Source organism: Pristiophorus japonicus, chromosome 9, assembly GCF_044704955.1.
Source record: "Pristiophorus japonicus isolate sPriJap1 chromosome 9, sPriJap1.hap1, whole genome shotgun sequence".
NCBI lineage: Eukaryota > Metazoa > Chordata > Chondrichthyes > Pristiophoridae > Pristiophorus > Pristiophorus japonicus.
This window is the reverse complement of record NC_091985.1, coordinates 206,215,007-206,235,326: the sequence shown is the minus strand read 5'-3', so window position 1 is coordinate 206,235,326 and position 20,320 is coordinate 206,215,007. Positions and strand designations below refer to the sequence as shown.

General features: G+C 44.0%; 1 protein-coding gene across 9 annotated transcripts in view; it reads left to right on the top strand.

Annotated features, from left to right (window-relative positions):
• Nucleotides 1-20,320, top strand: part of LOC139273518 (zinc finger protein 664-like) — a 221,311-nt gene that overhangs the window by 11,083 nt on the left and 189,908 nt on the right. For 7 of the 9 annotated variants that reach the window (XM_070890446.1, XM_070890444.1, XM_070890448.1 and 4 more), the window contains exons 5-6: nucleotides 783-871; nucleotides 5,649-6,882. In XM_070890446.1, the coding sequence (XP_070746547.1) occupies nucleotides 5,998-6,603 (606 nt within the window). In that variant the 5' untranslated portion in view covers nucleotides 783-871; nucleotides 5,649-5,997 and the 3' untranslated portion in view covers nucleotides 6,604-6,882. Of the gene's footprint in view, nucleotides 1-782; nucleotides 872-5,648; nucleotides 6,883-20,320 lie in introns of those variants that run through there. The other 2 variants (XR_011595176.1, XM_070890450.1) reach the window with 2 other exon arrangements.

Sequence of the window (20,320 nt, the reverse complement as noted above, 5' to 3'; positions counted from 1 at the left end):
AAGGGGGAGCCCATTCTCGGGCTGTGTGTGTACGGTGTAAGGTAACAGAGAAAGTAAATCACCTCGCTCTTTCAAATCAGTGCTGCTTTCTTTCCCCAAATCAGTAGTGAATGTTCCTGATTCAGTTCCAATCTCACAATGTCTGTTGTTCTTGGACATTGAACAGTGGAAACACAGCCTGAGAGTGAGGATGTGAGGAGTGTCACAAAGTGCATCTATTGCAGGCACCAGAAGAGGAATGTGATAGGAGACATTTCAAAAATGGGTTATTTTGTTTCGGTGCGTTGAATTCTTCAGAACCATGTTGCTGGTGATCGAGCGATACATTGTCGCCCCCTCAGATACATCAGCATTTGGTAACTGTGACATTCTGTTAATGATACAGGCTGTTAACTCTGTTTCAATAGACTGAGAACAATTGTTGTATAGCCCAGGTACCTGTGGTTATATTCCAGGAAGAAATTCAGAATTTTACATGTAGTCCCATGGAAGCAGGAGATATCAACCTGAACTGTGCCAATCGGGTGATCCCATTCATGGACCAGTGCTGGGTTTGGGTTGTGTCTGGATGCTGATAACTTACTATAGAACAGTCCTATACACCTGGTGTGGTGAATCTGAGTGTCGCTGTACTGCAGTGAGATCAGACAAGGACACTATTTGTATCGCAGATTCCTCTCTCCAGATACTTTACTTTATTAAACACAAACACATGAATTATAACTTTATTTTTATAACTGTCCATATCATAACTAATAGTGTTTTCCTATTATTATTCTCAGAGCAAAATACTTCACCAAGCCAGAATAAATTTGATCTTTCCTCAACCCGGAACACAAGGAACAGTGCAGGCAGCTCCTTCTCACACACAGTAAGTACATTATCACTCAGAGCGCAGAGACACAGAACTGACCTCAATCATATTGTCATAGGTAGCAGAAGCTGTCAGTCCCACAGTGATCCAAATTTCCAGAATTATATTATGAATCCCACAGTCACTTGGAGCAGTACAATAATGTGTTGTTTCAAAGTCCAATCATATCTCATTGAAAGGCAGATCCAATTTCACTCCCTTACTCACACACACGAACAGATAGACACTGACAGTGTCAATTCACACTCGTGTCTGTACAATGACTCTCAAACCCAACAGCTAACATACAAGAGCAGAGAAACTGAGGTAATGGACTGAATCAAACCTCCTCCTGAGACAGTCATCGATAATCGCAAACTATCATCCGCCTACAGCAGGTGAGACGGAACCAAATCCAACACTCACACAGAGCAAGAATAGCTCAGTACAAGAGACTGTCAATTACATAATCAATCCCACACTCTCACACCACCAGTCTAACAGATACATAATCAATCCCACAGTCACACATCACCAGTCTAACAGATACATAATCAGTCCCACACTCTCACACACCACCAGTCTAACAGATACATAATCAATCCCACACTCTCACACATCACCAGTCTAACAGATACATAATCAGTCCCACACTCTCACACATCACCAGTCTAACAGATACATAATCAATCCCTCACTCTCACACATCACCAGTCTAACAGATACATAATCAATCCCTCACTCTCAAACAGTACCAGAGACAGAGAGAAACAATGATTCATACACTCAGACACATTGAAAAAAAATCACAATCTGTCATTCAATCATTTCCAGTACCTGAGATTGACTGACTGACTGACAGTGAAACCCACACTCCCGTACCAGGCACTTACAGCTACAGACAAATACTCACACTCACATACCAGAGACAGATAGTTAGAGAGTGAACTCCACAGTCACGCACCAGAAACTGACAGGTACAGAAAAAAAACACTTTTGCATTCCAGAGACTGATAGAGTAATACCCACACTCACATTCCAGAGACTGATAGATACAGAGTAATACCCACACTCACATTCCAGAGACTGACAAATACAGACTAAAAACCACACTCCTGTAACAGAATCTTACAGGTACTGATTAAAACCCTTACTCAAATATCAGAAACCGATAGATACAGAATGAAACCCACACTCACTTCTCAGAGACGGACAGATACAGAATAAAACACATATCAGAGAGTGACAGAGCAAAATCAACACTCACCTGAAAGTGACTGACTGATTCAATGTCAAAACCACAATACCACAGCTGTACCAGACACTTAAAGGCACAGAATGAAATCAACATTCATATAATAGCAACTGACGGGTACAGAAAACATACACACATTAACATACCAGTGACAGACAAGTAGAATGTCATAACAGAAACTGTGACATATAGAACATAACCCCACTCATAACAGAAACAGACAGGTACAGCTAAAAAGTGCCACACTCACACACAAGAGACTGACAGGTACAGAGTGAAATCCACATTCACACACTTGAATAAAACACACGTTTGCATAACAGAAACTGACAGGAGGAAAACCCACATACACATACCATAGACTGACATTCACAGAATAATACCCACACTCAGATACCATAGACTGATGGATACAGAGTAAACCCCATACTCACACCAAAGACTAATAGATAGAATGAAGATCACACTCTCATCCCAGAGAATGACCACTGTAGAGTAAAATCCACACACACAAAAAAGTGAGTGACAGATCAAGAATAAAACCTGCACTCACATCCCAGAGAGTAAAAGATAGACAAAAATACACAATCATGTTACCGAGATTGATACATACAGATAATACCCAAATACATATACCAGAAACTGACAGATACAGAGAAAAACCACACTCAAATCTCAGAGACTGACAGATAAAGAATAAAACTCACACACACATCCTCGAGAGTGATAGATACAGACTTAAATATGCACTCCCTTACCAGAAACTGGGAGTTATTGCACTGATTGAACACTTACTCATGTAACACAAGCTGACAGGTACAGTGAAAAACCCCACACTCCCATTCCTGAAACTGACAGGTACAGCGCTAAAACCCACATTCACATCAGAGAAACTGAAAGTTGCAGAATGAAGCCCCACTCAAATACCAGAAACAGACAGATACAGACAAAAGCCCACATTACCTGAAACTGACCGAGTGTAAAACCCACACTCGCCTACCAGAGATTGAAATTTACAGATACAATCCACACATACCAGAGACTAAAAGATAGAGAGTGAAAGCCACACACACACACACCAGTAACTGACGGATACAGATCACAACCCACACTCACATATCAAACACTGACAAATAAAGAGTAAAACCGCACTCACAAAGAAAATCAACACTCAAATACCAAAAATTGAAAGTGCCGGAGGAAAACCCACAATCACAGAATAGAAACAGACATGAACAGAGTAAAATGCACACTCACATTTCAGAAACCGATGGGTACAGAATACAGCTCGCATTCACATAACAGAAACTGACTGGAATAGAGGAATCGCAAACTAACATACCAGAGACTGACGAGTAGAGTGAAATCCACACACACACACCAAAAACTGTTACATACAGAGTAAAATTCACACTCATATACCAGAGAATGAAAGATACAGAATGAAACCCACACTCACTTACCAGTAATTGACAGGTACAGAGTGAAAACCTCTCTTCCAGACCATAAACTTACAGGTATAAAGGAAAAGCCACACTTGCTAACCAGAGACTAACAGATACAGAATAAATACTACACTCACTGGTGGGCGTAGTCTATAGGCCCCCTAACAGTAGCTACACTATTGGATGGAGTATAAATTAAGAAATAATGGAGGCTTGTAAAAAAGGAACAGGAATAATCATGGGCAATTTTAATCTTCATATTGTTTGAACAAATCAAATTGGCCAAGGTAGCCTTGAGGAAGAATTCATAGTGTGTATCCGGGATAATTTCCTTGAACAGTACTTTGCGGAACCAACCAGGGAGCAGGCTATCTTAGATCTGGTACTGTGTAATGAGAACATAAGAAATAGGAGCACGCCATTTGGCCCCTCGAGCCTGCTCTGCCATTTAGTAAGAACGTGGCTGGTCCGATCATGGACTCACCTCCACTTCCCTGTCCACTCCCCATAATCCTTTATTCCCTTAACGCTCAAAAGTCTGTCTATTTTCACCTTAAGTATATTTAATGGCCCAGCCACCACAGCTCTCTGGGACAGAGAATTCCACAGATTTACAACCACCTGAGAGAATAAATTTCTCTCATCTCAGTTTTAAATGGGTGACCCCTTATTCTGAAACTACATCCCCTAGTTCTAGTTTCCCCCTATGAGTGGAAATATCCTCATTGCATCTACCTTGTCGAGCCCCCTCATTATCTTTTATGTTTCAATAAGACCGCCTCTCATTCTTCTGAATTCCAATGAGTATAGGCCCAACCTACTCAACCTATCTTCATAATCAACCCCCTCATCTCCGGAATCAACCTAGTGAACCTTCTCTGAACTGCCTCCAATGCAAGTATATCCTTCCTTAAATACAGAGGTTAAAACTGTATGCAATACTCTAGGTGTGACCTCACCAATACCCTGTACAGTTGTAGCAGGACTTCTCTGCTTTTATACTTCAACCCCTTGCAATAAAGGTCAACATTCCATTTGCCTTCCTGATTACTTGCTGTACCTGCGTACTAACTTTTTGTGTTTCATGCACAAGTACCCCCAGGTCCCTCTGCACTGCAGCACTTTGCAATTTTTCTCCATTTAAATAATAATTTGCTTTTTTATTTTTTCTGCCAAAGTTGACAACCTCACATTTTCCCATATTATATTCGGGACGGACTCCACTTGGAATGTACTGGGGCTAGGGTCCTGGCGAACCGAATAACTGAGGCTGCAGAGAGAGCTTTAACTAATCAGTCGGGGGGAGGGGGTGGGGGCAGGGCACGGCGGGGGCAGGGTTCAGGTGAGCAGAAATCTAAAAGCTTAAAGGACAAGGTGAAGGCAATAGAGCAGGCTAGCATTGAGGGAAACGAGAACCAAAGCGTGACGGGAAGGGACAGAATCTATAAACATAAGAGTGTATCCGGAAACTGGAGCCGTAGCAGGAGCAAAACCATGCTGACTCTGCTTGACTGAATTATGCTTTTCCAAATGTCCTGCAACAGATGTTAGGCGAACTGGTCTTGTGACACTGTTGTGAAGCGCCTTGGGACATTGTACTATATTAAAGCTGCTAAATAAATAAAAATTATTATTAACAAAAGGAAAGCTGCAGGTTTGTGCGTCACCATCACGATTCATCGAGGCGTAGAGTGCATGGATGGCCATCTTTGCAGAGCAACAAAGTGTGGGCGTGGCTACAGGGTCCTACTGAACCCAGCCAGAGTCAGCACCTTCAAGGGAGGAGAGGGGAACCAGTGAGTGTAGAACTAAACCCAGCCAGAGTCCGTACCTTCAGGGGAAGTTAGGGGAACCAGTGAGTGTAGAACTGAACCTAGACAATGTAGATGGTGAAAACTGGGAGCGGAGGACATGTTGTTTTCAGACGTGCGATGTGTTTGAATTTCAGGACAGGGAGGACAGACAGTGTATGGGACAGGGATTTACAGCTTTGGAGGAACGAGAGAGGAAAGAATGTTCCATGGAATCTAGAATTGTCTGTTCTGAGTTTGTGTCTGGTACTTGCAGTCATGATTTTTGTAAACTCCTTTTGCAGGGTATAAGAAGGGCAGGATTTGCAGATGGGAAAATCAAACCAAACAGCACGTCAAGATCTGACAGAATAACACGATTCCTCCGGACCTGAATGTCATCGGCCTTTGACTGTGGAAGGAGAAATGTTTGCCTGTTCTGTCTGTGGGAAAAGATTTCAAACATCACTGTGAGTGGAAAAGCACCGAGACACACACACACCTGAGTGAGAGTGTTCCAGTGCACTGCCTGTTGAAAGAGTTTTAACCAGTTACACAGCCTGAAAAAACATCACACCATTCACAGCGGGGAGAAACTGTACACGTGTTGTGTGTGGACGAGGCTTCAACTGATCATCCAACCTGCAGAGACACATGGACATCCGCACCATGGAGAAACTGTGGGAATGTGGGGACTGTGGGAAGAGATTTAATTACCCGTCAGAGCTGGAAAAACATCGGCGCAGTCACACTGCGAAGAGGCTGTTCATCTGCTCCGTGTGTGGGGATCGATTCACTCAGTCAAGCCACCTGATGGGACACCAGCGAATTCACACCGGGGAGAGGCCGTACACTTGCACCGTGTGTGGGGAGGGATTCACTTGTTATTCCAACCTTCTAACTCACCAGCGAGTTCACACTGGGAACAGGCTGTTCACCTGCTCTGAATGTGGGGAGGAATTCACTTGTTCATCCAACCTTCTAACTCACCAGCGAGTTCACTCTGGGAAAAGGCCGGTCACCTGCTCCGTGTGTGGGGAGGGATTCGCTCGGTCATCCCATCTGCTGACACACCAGCGAGTTCACACTAGGGAGAAGCCGTTCACCTGCTCTGAGTGTGGGAAGGGATTCACTGAGTCATCCCAGCTGCTGATACACCAGCGAGTTCACACTGGGGAAAGGCCGTTCACCTGCTCCGTGTGTGGGAAGGGATACGTTCGGTCATCCAACCTGGTAAGACATCAGCGAGTTCACAAGTGACTGCAGGGTTTGGATTCTGCTGTTACCCAGACTGAATCGTGTCCATTCTGACAGTTGGGGTTTCTTTCTGCTGATAGTGATTTCCCCCTCTAACTGGACTGGAGTTTAATATTCTGGATATTTGACCAATTAATCAACGGGAAAAGGGTCAGATAAAAATAATTCTAATTTGTGTTTACATCCATACTTAACTCTTTAAAGGGATTCTTCAAATACTGAAAGCTGCATCAAATGGAGCTAAATGTTGTTAACAATTGATAATAAAATGAATTGAATCTGCAGGTTGATTTTGGATTTCTCTGGGAGGGAGCCGGACGTGATGTGCCTTGAAATACCGCCGGTATCCAGTAGATGATGCGGTCCCTCCTATTAACTCCAACTGAGAGGAGCGTGACTGCCCCCTAGAGCAGGAGGAATAAGGGCAGCTCAGGGTCAGGCACTAAAAATACTGCACCCCACAGGGACATCACTCAGTGCCCCCTCCCTGGGGCAGCTCAGGGTCAGACACTGAAAATACTGCACCCCACAGGAACATCACTCAGTGCCCCCTCCCTGGGGCAGCTCAGGGTCAGACACTGAAAATACTGCATCCCACAGGGACATCACACACTGTCCCCAGCCTGAAGCAGCTCGGGGTCACACACTGAAAATACTGCATCTCACAGGGACATCACACACTGCCCCCTCCCTGGGGCAGATCAGAGCCAGAACATGGAATGGAAAGGGGAGGTTCCAGTTGTTGTGGACCATGTAGGAACCAATGACCTAGGTAGTACTAGGAATGAGGTTCTGCTGAAAGAGATGGAGGTATTGGGATTCAAATGAAAAAGCTGAACCTCAAAGGTAATAATCTCTGGATTGTTACCTGAGCCCCACACCAATTGTTACAGGGATAAGCAGATTAGAACAGTAAATGCATGGCTCAAAGAGTGGTGTGGGAGGCAGGGGTTTTTCTTTACAGGCACTGGCACCAGCACTGGGCAAAGAGGGAGCTGTTCCCTTGCCATGGGTTCCACTTGAGCTGGGCAGGAACCAGTGTCCTGGCGAATCGAATAACTAGGGCAGTAAACAGGGCTTTAAACTATTGAAGGCTGGGTGGCGAGATCCAGGAAAGTACAGCACGGTTTAGATAGAGAGAAAAAGCAACAAGAGACATGTCAAGGCTCTAGAGCAGAGTTTTGGGTAAAAATAAGCAGAGTGGGTGAGGAAGGGATAGAGAGAGTAACAAAGGTAATAGGGCATTACTGACTAAGGAAAAATAGAAAAAAGCCAAAGCTAAAGGCACTATATCTGAGCGCATGAAGTATTCGCAAGAAAATAGATGAATTAATAGCGCAGATAGAAATTAATAGGTTTAATCTGATAACCATTATGGAGCTGTGGTTGCAAAGTGACCACGGTTGAGAACTAAATATTCCGGGATACATAACTTTTAGAAGAGATAGCAAAATTGAAAAGGAGAAGTGGTAGCCCTAATAATAAAGGATGGGATAAAGAATACTGTCTTAGCTCGGAAAATCAAGAAATAGGATCAGTTTGGGTGTGGCTTAGAAACAGCAAGGGCAGAAAACATTGGTGGGAGTTGTTTATAGGCCCCCAAACCATAGTGGTAATGTAAGGCACTGTATAAATCAGGAAATTAGAGGTGCATGAAACAAAGGTAATACAATAATTATGGGGGACTTTAATCTGCATATAGACTGGGCAAACCAAATTTGCAGTAATAGTGTGGAGGACGAATTAATGGAAGGTATACAAGATGGTTTTCTAGATCAGTATTTTGAGGAACCAATGAGAGAACAGGCTATTTTTGATCTAGTAGTGTGCAATAAGAAAGGGTTAATTAATAATGTAGGAAAGTGGCCCTTGGGGAAGAGTAGCCATAACATGATAACATTTTGCATTAAATTTGAAAGTGATTTAGTTAAACAAAGGAAACTGTGTAGGTATGAGGGGAGAGTTGGCTAAGTAGATTGGGAAACTATATCAAAAGGTATGATGGTAGAAAAGGAATGGCTAGCATTTAAAGAATTAAGTTATAATTTACAACAAACATACATTCATTTAAGGTACAAAAACCCCACAGGAATAGTTATCCAACCGTGGCCAACAAGAGAAGTTAAATATAGTATTAAATGAAAGGAAGATGCTTATAATGTTGCCAAAAAGAGCAGTAAGCCTGGGAAGATTTTAGAATTCAGCAAAGGAGGACCAAGAAATTGATAAAGAAACGGAAACTAGAATATGAGAGTAAACTATCGAGAGACAAAATAACAGACTGCAAAAGCTTCTATAAGTATGTGAAAAGGAAAATATTAGCAAAAGTAAATGTGGGTCCCCTACAGGCTGAGACAGGAGAAATTATAATGGGGAACAAGGAAATGGCAGAGAAATTAAATGCACACTTTGTGTCTGTCTTAATGGAAGAAAGCACAAAAAATTTGCCAGCACTACTGGAGAACCCAGGGTCCAGTGAGAATGAAGAACTGAAAGAAATTAGTATTAGTAAAGAAAAATGGTACTGGAGAAAATAATGAGACTGAAAGCCAATAAATCATTTGGACCTGATGGCCCACATCCGAGGGTATTGAAAAAGTTAGCTATAGAAATAGTGGATGCATTGGTTATCACTTTCCAAAATTCCATAGATTCTACAATGGTTCCCGTGGTTTGGAAGGTGGCAAATGTAACTGGACTATTTAAGAAAGGAGGGAGAAAGAAAACAGGGAACTACAAAGCAGTTAGCCTGACCTCAGTAGTAGGGAAAATGCTCAATTCTATTATAAGGATGTGGTAACAGGCACTCAGAGAAAAATAATAAGATTGGGCAGAGTCAACACTGCTTTATGAAAGGGAAATTATGTTTGACAAATCTGTTGAGACTTTTTTGAGGTTGTAACTAGCAGAATATTTAAGGAGGAATCAGTGGATGTGGTGTATTTAGATTTTCAGAAGGCATTCGATAAGGTGTCACACGAGGTTATTGAACAAAATTAGGACTCAAGGGATTGGGGGTTAATATACTAGCATGGATTGAGGATTGGTTAATGGACAGAAAACAGAGTAGGAATAAACGGTTCATTTTCAGGTTGGCAGGCTGTAACTGGTCGGGTACTCCAAGGATGGTGCTTGGGCCTCAGCTATTCACAATATATATCAGTGATTTGGATGAGGGGGCCAAATGTTATACAGTTGGACGTCTCTGGTCCGGCATCCTTGGGACCTGACCGGTGCCGGATCAGAGCATTTTCCGGTACTCGGGAGGTCAGCTGCTGACAGCGACCCGGACATGTTCTGTGCATGCATGGGGAGAGAAATGGCGGGGAGGGGAGAGAAGCTGCGAGACAGGGAGAGAGCTCAGCCACGGAGCCGAGAGAGAGACAGAACCACCACCCACGCCGGGACTGATGCTGGACCAAGGATGTTTCCAGACGAAAGAGACCCAGACTGGAGAGTACAACCTGTATATCTACATTTGCTAATGATACAAAGCTAGGTGGGAATACAATTTGTGAGGAGGGTACAAAGAGGCTTCAAGGGGATGTCGACAGGCTAAGTTAGTGGGCAAGAACATGACAAATGGAATATAGTGGAGAAATATGAAGATATCCAGTTTGGTAGGAAAAATAGAAAAGCAGAGTATTTTTTAAAAGGAGAGGGACCTGGGTACAAAAATCACAAATTTAACATCAATTAACAAGCAATCAATTAAGAGAGCAAATTGTATGTTGGCCTTTATTACAAGATGATTAAAGTATAAGAGGAAAGGCTTCTTACTGCAGTTATATAGGGCCCTGGTGAGACCACACCTGGAGTATTGTGTACAGTTTTGATCTCTTTACCTAAAGACGGATATACTTACCATAGAAGGGGTGCAATGAAGGTTCATCAGACTGTTTCTGGGATGGGAGTGATTGTCCTATTAGAGATTGAGTAGACTAGGCCTACATTCTCTACAGTTTAGAAGAATGAGAGGTGATTGCATTGAAACCAGCAAAATTCTTACAGGGTTTGATAGGATAATTGCAGGAAGGATGTTTCCCCAGGCTAGGGAGTCTAGAACCAGGTGTCTTAGTCTCAGAACAAGGGGTCAGCAATTTAGGACTGAGGTGAGGAGAAATTTCTTTGCTCAGAAGGTGGTGAATCTTTGGAATATTCTCTCCGAGGGCTGTGGATGTTCAGAAGTTATGTATATTCAAGACAGACATCAATATATTTTTGGATATTAAGGGAATCGAGGGATATGGGGATAGTGCAGAAAAATGAAGTTGAGGTAGAAGATCAGCCATGATCTCATTGAAGGCTCAAGGGGTCAAAGGGCCTACTCCTGTTCCTATTTATTATCTTATGATGACAGTAAGTAACAGGATAGGTAAAGCCAAACTGCAGGTGTACAGATACAACCCAGGGGTCAGTCTGCCCAGTGGCCAGAGGACACAGCAGATTTACAGGTACAAACCCAGGGTCAGTCCGCCCAGTGACCAGAGGACACAGCACGTGTATGGGTAAAAACCCAGGGTCAGTCCGCCCAGTGACCAGAGGACACAGCTGGACATCACGAATTATCCATTCTGCCATCGACATCAGCATTGTGTTGGATCAATTGCTAAAAATGGTTTCTCATTGGTTATCTGCCAGAAATGGAAAACAAAAGCTATACCTGGTTATGAAATAGTCTGTGACTGATTCTGTGGTGAAGTGCAGATCTCCACCCCCATTATATAAGGAGAGCTCGAAGTGATGTAACCGAGTACTTTGAACCTCATTGATGCCACAATAGAAACAGTCTGTAATTTATAGAGTGCCAAAATGTGCAAGGAATAAGATCTGGCTATTTCTGTTTCTGTGTTTTCCATCTCTCCTGTCACCTCTCCTCGACACCTCTGCCCCCTTCTCCCTCTCTATCTGTGTGTCTCTTCCTTTGTTTTTTGTTCCTTTTTCTGATCAGCCAGCTCTCTCTGACAGTCATCCACTTTCTACCCATCTGTCCCTCTCTACCTTTTCTCCTTTCTCTCTATGGTCTCTCCCTGGCACGTGGCCCCTATTTCTCTAACACAGCCATACCAGGCCACAATCCCTCAAAAAGGCAATGTCAGGGCGGTGAGGGATCTTCCAAAAGAAACATAAGCAGGAGTAGGCCATTTGGCCCCTGGAGTCTGCTCCACCATTCAATATGATCATGGCTGATCTGATCTTGGGCTCAGCTCCACTTCCCTACCCGCCCCCCATAACCTTTTACTCCTTTATTGCTCAAAAATCTGTCTATCTCCACCTTAAATATATTCAATGACCCAGCCTCCATAGGTCTCTGGTTCAGAGAATTCCACAGATTTACAACCCTCAGAGAAGAAATTTCTCCACATCTCAGTTTTAAATGGGCAGCCCCTTATTCTCAGACTATGTTCCCTAGTTTTAGTTTCCTCTATAAATGTAAATATCCTCTCTGCATCCACCTTGTCAAGCCCCTCACTATCTTATAAGTTTCAATAAGATCACCTCTCATTCTTCTGAACTCCAATGTGTATAGGCCCAACCTACTCAACCTATCATCATAAGTCCGCCCCCTCATCTCTGGAATCGACCTAGTTAACCTTCTCTGAACAGCCTTCAATGCCAAGTATATCCTTCCTTAAATACGGAGACCAAAACTGTACAGAGTGCTCCAGGTGTGGCCTCACCAATACCCTGTATAGTTGTAGCATGACTTCTCTGCTTTTATACTCTATCCCTCTTGAAATAAAGGCCAACATTCCATTTGCCTTCCTGATTACTTGCTCTACCTGCATACTAACTTTTTGTGTTTCATGCATAAGGACTCCCAGGTCTCTGTACTGCAGCACTTTGCAATTTTTCTCAGTTTAAATTATAATTGCTTTTCTATTATTTCTGCCAAAGTGGATAACCTCACATTTTCCTACTTTATACTCCAGCTGCCAAATTTTTGCCCACTCACTTAGCCTGTCTATATCACTTTGCAGATTTTTTGTGCCCTCCTCACAATTTGCTTTCCCACCCATCTTTGTATCATCAGCAAACTTGGCTACATTACACTCTGTCCCTTCATCCAAGTCATTAATATAGATTGTAAATAGTTGAGGACCCAGCACCGATCCCTGCAGAACACCACGAGTCACTGTTTGCCAATCCTCTATCCATGCTAATTATATTACCCCCAACCCCGTGAGCTTTTATCTTGTGCAGTAACTTTTTATGTGGCACCTTATCGAATGCCTTCTGGAAATCTAAATACACCACATCCACTGGTTCTCCCTTATCCACCCTGCTCGTTACATCCTCAAAGAACTCCAGCAAATTTGTCAAACATGATTACCTTTGCCATGCTCCTCCTTTGCTGTATGGGAAATCGGGGATGCTTCCAGTGTCCCTGACTACGATGTGTGCAGGAAGTATGTCCAGCTGCAGCTCCTGACAGACCGCATTGCGGCACTGGAGCTGCGCATGGATTCACTCTGGAGCATCCGCGATGCTGAGGATGTCATGAATAGCATGTTGAGTGAGTTGGTCACACCGCAGGTAAAGGTTACACAGGCAGATAGGAAATGGGTGACCAGCTGGAAGAGCAGTGGAAGGAAGGTAGGTAGTGCAGGGATCCCCTGCGGTCATCCCCCTCCAAAACAGATATACCGTTTTGGGTACTGTTGGGGGAGATGGGAGGCTCATCAGGGGAAGGCAGCAGCAGCCAAGTTCATGGCACCATGGGTGGCTATGCTGCACAGGAGGGCAAGAAAAAGAGTGGGAGAGCTATAGTGGTAGGGGAATAGATAGGTGTTTCTGCGGCCACAATCGAGACTCCAGGATGGTTTGTTGCCTCCTTGGTGCAAGGGTTAAAGATGTCTTGGAGCGGCTGCAGGGCATTCTGGAGGGGGAGGGTGAACAGCCAGTTGTCGTGGTGCATATAGGTACCAACGATATAGGTAAAAAAACGGGATGAGGTCCTACAAGCTGAATTTAGGGAGCTAGGAGTTAAATTTTAAAAGTAGGACCTCGAAGGTAGTAATCTCAGGATTGCTACCGGTGCCACGTGCTAGTCAGAGTAGGAATTACAGGATAGTTAAGATGAATACGTGGCTTGAGAAATGGTGCATGAGGGAGTGATTCAAATTCCTGGGACATTAGAACTGGTTCTGGGGGAGGTGGGACCAGTGCAAACCGGACGGTCTGCACCTGGGCAGGACCGGGACTAATGTCCTAGGGGGAGTGTTTGCTCGGGCTGTTGGGGAGGGTTTAAACTAATATGTTAGAGGGATGGCAATCTATGCAGGAAGACAGAGGGGAGTAAAATGGGGGCAGAACCAAAAGGTAGAAAGGAGATAAGGAAAAGTGGAGGGTAGAAAAATCAACGGCAAAAATCAAAAAGGGCCACATTACAACATAATTCTAAAAGGACAAAGAGTGTTTTTAAAAAAAACAAGCCTGAATGCTCTGTGTCTCAATGTGAGGAGCATTCGTAATAAGGTGGCTGAATTAACTGCGCAGATGGCTGTTAACGGACATGATGTAATTGGAATTACGGAGACGAGGCTCCAGGGTGACCAAGGCTGGGAACTCAACATCCAGGGGTATTCAATATTCAGGAAGGATAGACAGAAAGGAAAAGGAGGTGGGGTAGCGTTGCTGGTTAAAGAGGAGATTAACACAATAGTAAGGAAGGACATTAGCTTGGATGATGTGGAATCTGTATGGGTAGAGCTGTGGAACGCCAAAGGGCAGAAAACGCTAGTGGGAGTTGTGAACAGTCTACCAAACAGTAGTAATGAGGTTGGGGATGGCATCAAACAGGTAATTTGGGATGTGTGCAATAAAGCTACAGCAGTTATCATGGGTGGCTTTAATCTACATATAGATTGGGCTAACCAAACTGATAGCAATACGGTGGAGGAGGATTTCCTGGAGTGTATAAGGGATGGTTTTCTAGACGAATATGTCAAAGAAACAACTGGAGAGCTGGCCATCCTGGACTGGGTGTTGTGTAATGAGAGAGGATTAATTAGCAATCTTGTTGTGCAAGGTCCCTTGGGGAAGAGTCACCATAATATGGTAGAATTCTTCATTAAGATGGAGAGTGACACAGTTAATTCAGAGACTAGGATCCTGAAGTTAAGGAAAGGTAACTTCGATGGTATGAGACGTGAATTGGCTAGGATAGACTGGCAAATGATACTTAAAGGGTTAATGGCGGATGGCAGTGGCAGACATTTAAAGATCACATGGATGAACTTCAATAATTGTACATCTCTGTCTGGCGTAAAAATAAAACGGGGAAGGTGGTTCAACCATGGCTAACAAGGGAAATTAGGGATAGTGTTAAATCCAAGGGATAGGCATATAAATTGGCCAGAAAAAGTAGCAATCCTGAGGACTGGGAGAAATTTAGAATTCATTATAGGCAGACAAAGGGTTTAATTAGGAGGGGGAAATTAGAGTATAGGAGTAAGCTTGCAGGGAACATAAAAACTGACTGCAAAAGCTTCCATAGATATTTGAAGAGAAAAAGATTAGTCCCTTGCAGTCAGAATCAGATAAATTTACAATGGGGAACAAAGAAATGGCAGACCAATTGAACAAATACTTTGGTTCTGTCTTCATTAACAAAGACACAAATAACCTTCCGGAAATACTAGGGGACCGAGGGTCTAGCGAGAAGGAGGAACTGAAGGAAATCTTTATTAGTCAGGAAATTGTGTTCGGAAAATTGATGGGATTGAAGGCTGATAAATCCTCTCGCTATGAAGGCCAACATACCATTTGCCTTCTTCACCGCCTGCTGAACCTGCATGCCTACTTTCAATAACTGATGAACCATGACACCCAGGTCTCATTGCACCTCCTCTTTTCCTAATCTGTCACCATTCAGATAATATTCTGCCTTCCTGTTTTTGCCACCAAAGTGGGTAACCTCACATTTATCCACATTATACTGCATCCGCCATGCATTTGCCCACTCACCTAACCTGTCCAAGTCACCCTGCAGCCTTTTAACATCCTCCTCACAGCTCACTCTGCCACCCAGCTTAGTGTCATCTGCAAACTTGGAGATATTACACTCAATTCCTTCATTCAAATCATTAATGTATATTGTAAATAACTGGGGTCCCAGCACTGAGCCCTGCGGCACCCCACTAGTCACTGCCTGCTATTCTGAAAAGGACCCGTTTATGCCGACTCTCTCTGCTTCCTGTCTGCCAACCAGTTCTCTATCCACGTCAGTACATTACCCCCAATACCATGTGCTTTAATTTTGCACGCCAACCTCTTGTGTGGAACTTTGTCAAAAGCCTTTTGAAAGTCCAAATACACCACACCCATTGGTTCTCCCTTGTCCACTCTACTATTACATCCTCAAAAAAATTCTAGAAGATTTGTCAAGCATGATTTCCCTTTCATAAATCCATGCTGACTTGGACCGATCCTGTCACTGCTTTCCAAATGCGCTGTTATTTCATCTTTAACAATTGATTCCAACATTTTCCCCACTCGTGATGTCAGGCGAACCAGTCTTTAATTCCCCGTTTTCTCCCTCCTTTTTTAAAAAGTGGTGTTACATTAGCTACCCTCCAGTCCATAGGAACTGATCCAGTGTCGATAGACTGTTGGAGAATGATCACCAATGCAACCACTATTTCTAGGGCCACTTCCCTAAGTACTCTGGGATGCAGACTATCAGACCCTGGGGAGTTATCGGCCTTCAATTTCCCTAACACAATTTCCTGACTAATAAGAATTTCCTTCAGTTCCTCCTTCTCGCTAGACCCTCAGTCCCTTAGTACTTCCAGAAGATTATTTGTGTCTTCCTTAGTGAAGACAGAACCAAAGTATTTGTTCAACTGGTCTGCCATTTCTTTGTACCTCATTATAAATTCACCTGAATCTGACTGCAAGGGACCTATGTTTGTCTTTGCTAATCTTTTTCTCTTCACATATCTATAGAAACTTTTGCAGTCAGTTTTTATGTTCCCGGCAAGCTTCCTCTCATATTTTATTATCCCCCTCCTAATTAAACCCTTTGTCCTCCTCTGCTGAATTCTAAATTTCTCGCAGTCCTCAGGTTTGCTGCTTTTAATTGCCAATTTATATACCTCTTCCTTGGATTTAACACTATCCTTAATTTCCCCTGTTAGCCGAGGTTGAGCCACCTTCCCCGTTTTATTTTTACTCCAGACAGGATGTACAATTTTTGAAGTTCATCATGTGATATTTAAATGTTTGCCATTGCCTATCCACCGTCAACACTTTAAGTATCATTTGCCAGTCTATTCTAGCCAATTCACGTCTCATACCATCGAAATTATCTTTCCTTAAGTTCGAGATCCTAGTCTCTGAATTAACTGTCACTCTCCATCTTAATAAAAAATTCTACCATATTATGATCACTCTTCCCCAAGAAGCCTCGCACAGCAAGATTGCTAATTAGTCCTCTCTCATTACACAACACCCAGTCTAGGATGGCTAGCCCTCTAGTTAGTTCCTTGACATATTGATCCAGAAAACCATCCCTAATACACTCCAGGAAATCCTCCTCCATCGTATTGCGACCAGTTTGGTGAGCACAATCTATATGTAGATTAATGTGTCCATGATAACTGCTGTACCTTTATTGCACGCATCCCTAATTTCTTGTTGGATGCTGTCCCCAACCTCACTACTACTGTTTGGTGGTCTGTACACAACTCCCGCTAGTGTTTTCTGCCCTTTGGTATTCCGCAGCTCCATTCTTTGCCCTCCACTTTTACTTTTCTTCTTTCTATCTTTTGCTTCTGCCCCCATTCTACTTTCCTCTCTCTCTCTGCAGAGGTTCCCATCCACCTGCCATATTTGTTTAACCCCTCCCCAACTTCATTAGTACCTATAGCCCCTTGATTATCCACTATTGGGATGTTCTTCGAGTCTTCTACCATGAAGACCGATACAAAATATTTGTTCAACATCATTTCCCTGTTCTCCATTATTAATTCCCCAATCTTATTCATTTATGGAATGAGGACATTGCTGCAAGGCCAGCATTTATTGGCCATCCCTCATTGCCTGTTGTTGTGTATAGAAGAACTCCATGAGGCTGAGTACTGTGAGCTAAACTTAGCGTGGCCTTAGTCTTTATTACAACTTCAGAGTGCTTAAACAGTATGGCAGCCAAGCCTTTATACTGGCCCTGCACGTATGTGCAGGTGACCATTAGAACTCCAACAGTCGCACCCTCCGATGGCAAGTATTACATTTACATACATGACATCACTTCCCTCCCCCCCAATAGTCTTCGGTCAAGTTATATATACGAGTTGAGGCGATCCTGAGCTCTTCGCTCCCTGGTTAATCATCTAAGTTCAAACCCTGGCGTGTGTGAGTTGGTCGGACCATTAACGCACTGCACTGTAGCTGGTCTGACCGGACTGACAGGAACGGTGGGTTCATCCTTGTGATTGGTCGATTGCTGGTTGGGTGTGTGTTAGTGGAACTTCGCTGGTGATGTCCTCTTCATGTCGTTCATGGTTGTCAGTAAATCGTAATTTGGTCTGATCTAAATGCTTTCTGCACATTTGGCCATTTAACAGTTTGATTATAAACACCCTATTCCCTTCCTTGGCCAAAACAGTGTAAGCAACCCACTTGGGACCATGACCGTAATTCAGGACAAACACAAGGTCGTTAACATCAATGTCACGTGAAACAGCCGCGCGATCGTGGTACATGTTCTGCCGGTGTCACTGGGTTTCCACCTGATCATTAAGATCGGGGAGAATGAGAGAGAGCCTGGTTTTGAGGGCTCTCTTCATTAACAATTCTGCCGGGGGAACCCCGGTAAGCGACTGATGTTGCGTCTGGTAACTGAGCAGAATGCGATACAAGCGGGTCTGCAGGGAGCTGTATGTCACGCGTTTCATGCTATGCTTGATTGTTTGGACTGCCCGCTCCGCTTGACCATTAGACGCGGGCTTAAATGGAGCAGATCTGACATGGTTGATGCCATTGCGGGTCATAAACTCGTTGAATTCCAAGCTGGTGAAACATGGTCCATTGTCGCTGACAAGGATGTCGGACAAGCCATGGGTGGCGATCATGGCCCAGAGGCTTTCAATGGTGGCTGTGGACGTGCTGGGTGACATGATTACGCATTCAATCCATTTGGAGTAAGCGTATACTACTACTAAAAACATCTTTCCTTGAAAGGGGCCGGCAAAATCTATGTGGGTTCTGGACCACGGTTTGGAGGGCCATGATCACAGACTTAATGGAGCCTCCCTTGGTGCATTGCTCAGTTGCGAACAAGTGTTGCACTGATGCATGCATAACTCCAAGTCCAAGTCAATGCCGGGCTACCAAACATGCAACCTGGCAATTGCCTTCATCATGACAATGTCTGGGTGGGTACTGTGTAAGTTGTGTATAAACGTTTCTCTGCCTTTTTTTGGCAAAATCACACGATTACCCCATACGATACAATCCGACTGGCTTAATTTCATCTTGCATTTCCCTGGGAACGGCCGACCAGTTCCCATTTAGGATGCAACTCTTTACTAACGATAGCACAGGATCCTGGCTGGTCCAGGTCCTGACCTGGTGAGCCGTGACAGGTGACCCCTCGCTCTCAAAAGCATCCATGACCAGTAGTAAGTCTGTGGGCTGCGCCATTTCAACCCCAGTGGTGGGTAATGGTAGCCGGCTGAGAGCATCGGCACAGTTTTCAGTGCCTGGTCTGTGGCGGATAACATAGTCATAAGCAAATAATGTTAGTGCCCATCTTTGGATGCGGGACGAAGCATTGGTGTTTATACCTTTGCTCTCTGAAAACAGCGAAATGAGCAGCTTGTGGTCAGTTTCAAGCTCAAACCGAAGTCCAAGTAGGTATTGGTGCATTTTCTTAACCCCATATACACATGCTAACACCTCTTTCTTGACCATACTATAGGCTCTCTCAGCCTTAGACAGAGTTCTAGACGTGTATGCAACCGGTTGGAGGTTGCCTGATACATTGGCTTACTGTAACACACAGCCGACCCTGTACGATGAGGCGTCACAAGCTAGCACTAAACGTTTACATGGCTCATAGTGTACAAGTAACTTATTTGAACATAGCAGGTTCCTGGCCTTCTCAAAAGCTGTGTCTTGATTTTTGCCCCAAACCCAGTCATCACCCTTACAAGCAACATGTGCAAAGGTTCTAACAACGTGCTCAAGCCAGGTAGAAAGTTACTGAAATAGTTGAGGAGTCCCAGGAATGAACGCAGCTCCATCACATTCTGTGGTCTGAGTGCATTCTTGATGACCTCTGTCTTTGAGTCCGTGGATCTGATGCCGTCTGCTGCAATCTTTCTCCCCAAAAATTCGACTTCTGGTGCTAGGAAAACAAACTTGGAGCGTTTCAGCCTGAGTCCCACTCTGTCTAGGCGACTTAGAACACCTTCCAGGTTGTGTAGGTGTTCGATGGTGTCACGACCGGTGATCAGGATTTCGTCTTGAAATACAACGGTGCGCAAAACAGATTTCAGCAAACTCTCCATGTTTCTCTGGAAAATGGCTGCAGCCGAGCGAATCCTGAAAGGGCATCTGTGGTATATACACAGCCCTTTGGGTGTGTTGATGCACATCAGTCTTTTCGAAGATTTAGCCAGCTCCTGTGTCATGTCGGCGGAGGTTAGGTCCAACTTGGTGAACGAATTTCCCCCCCTCCCCCGCTTAAGTTGCAAACAGGCCATCCGCCTAG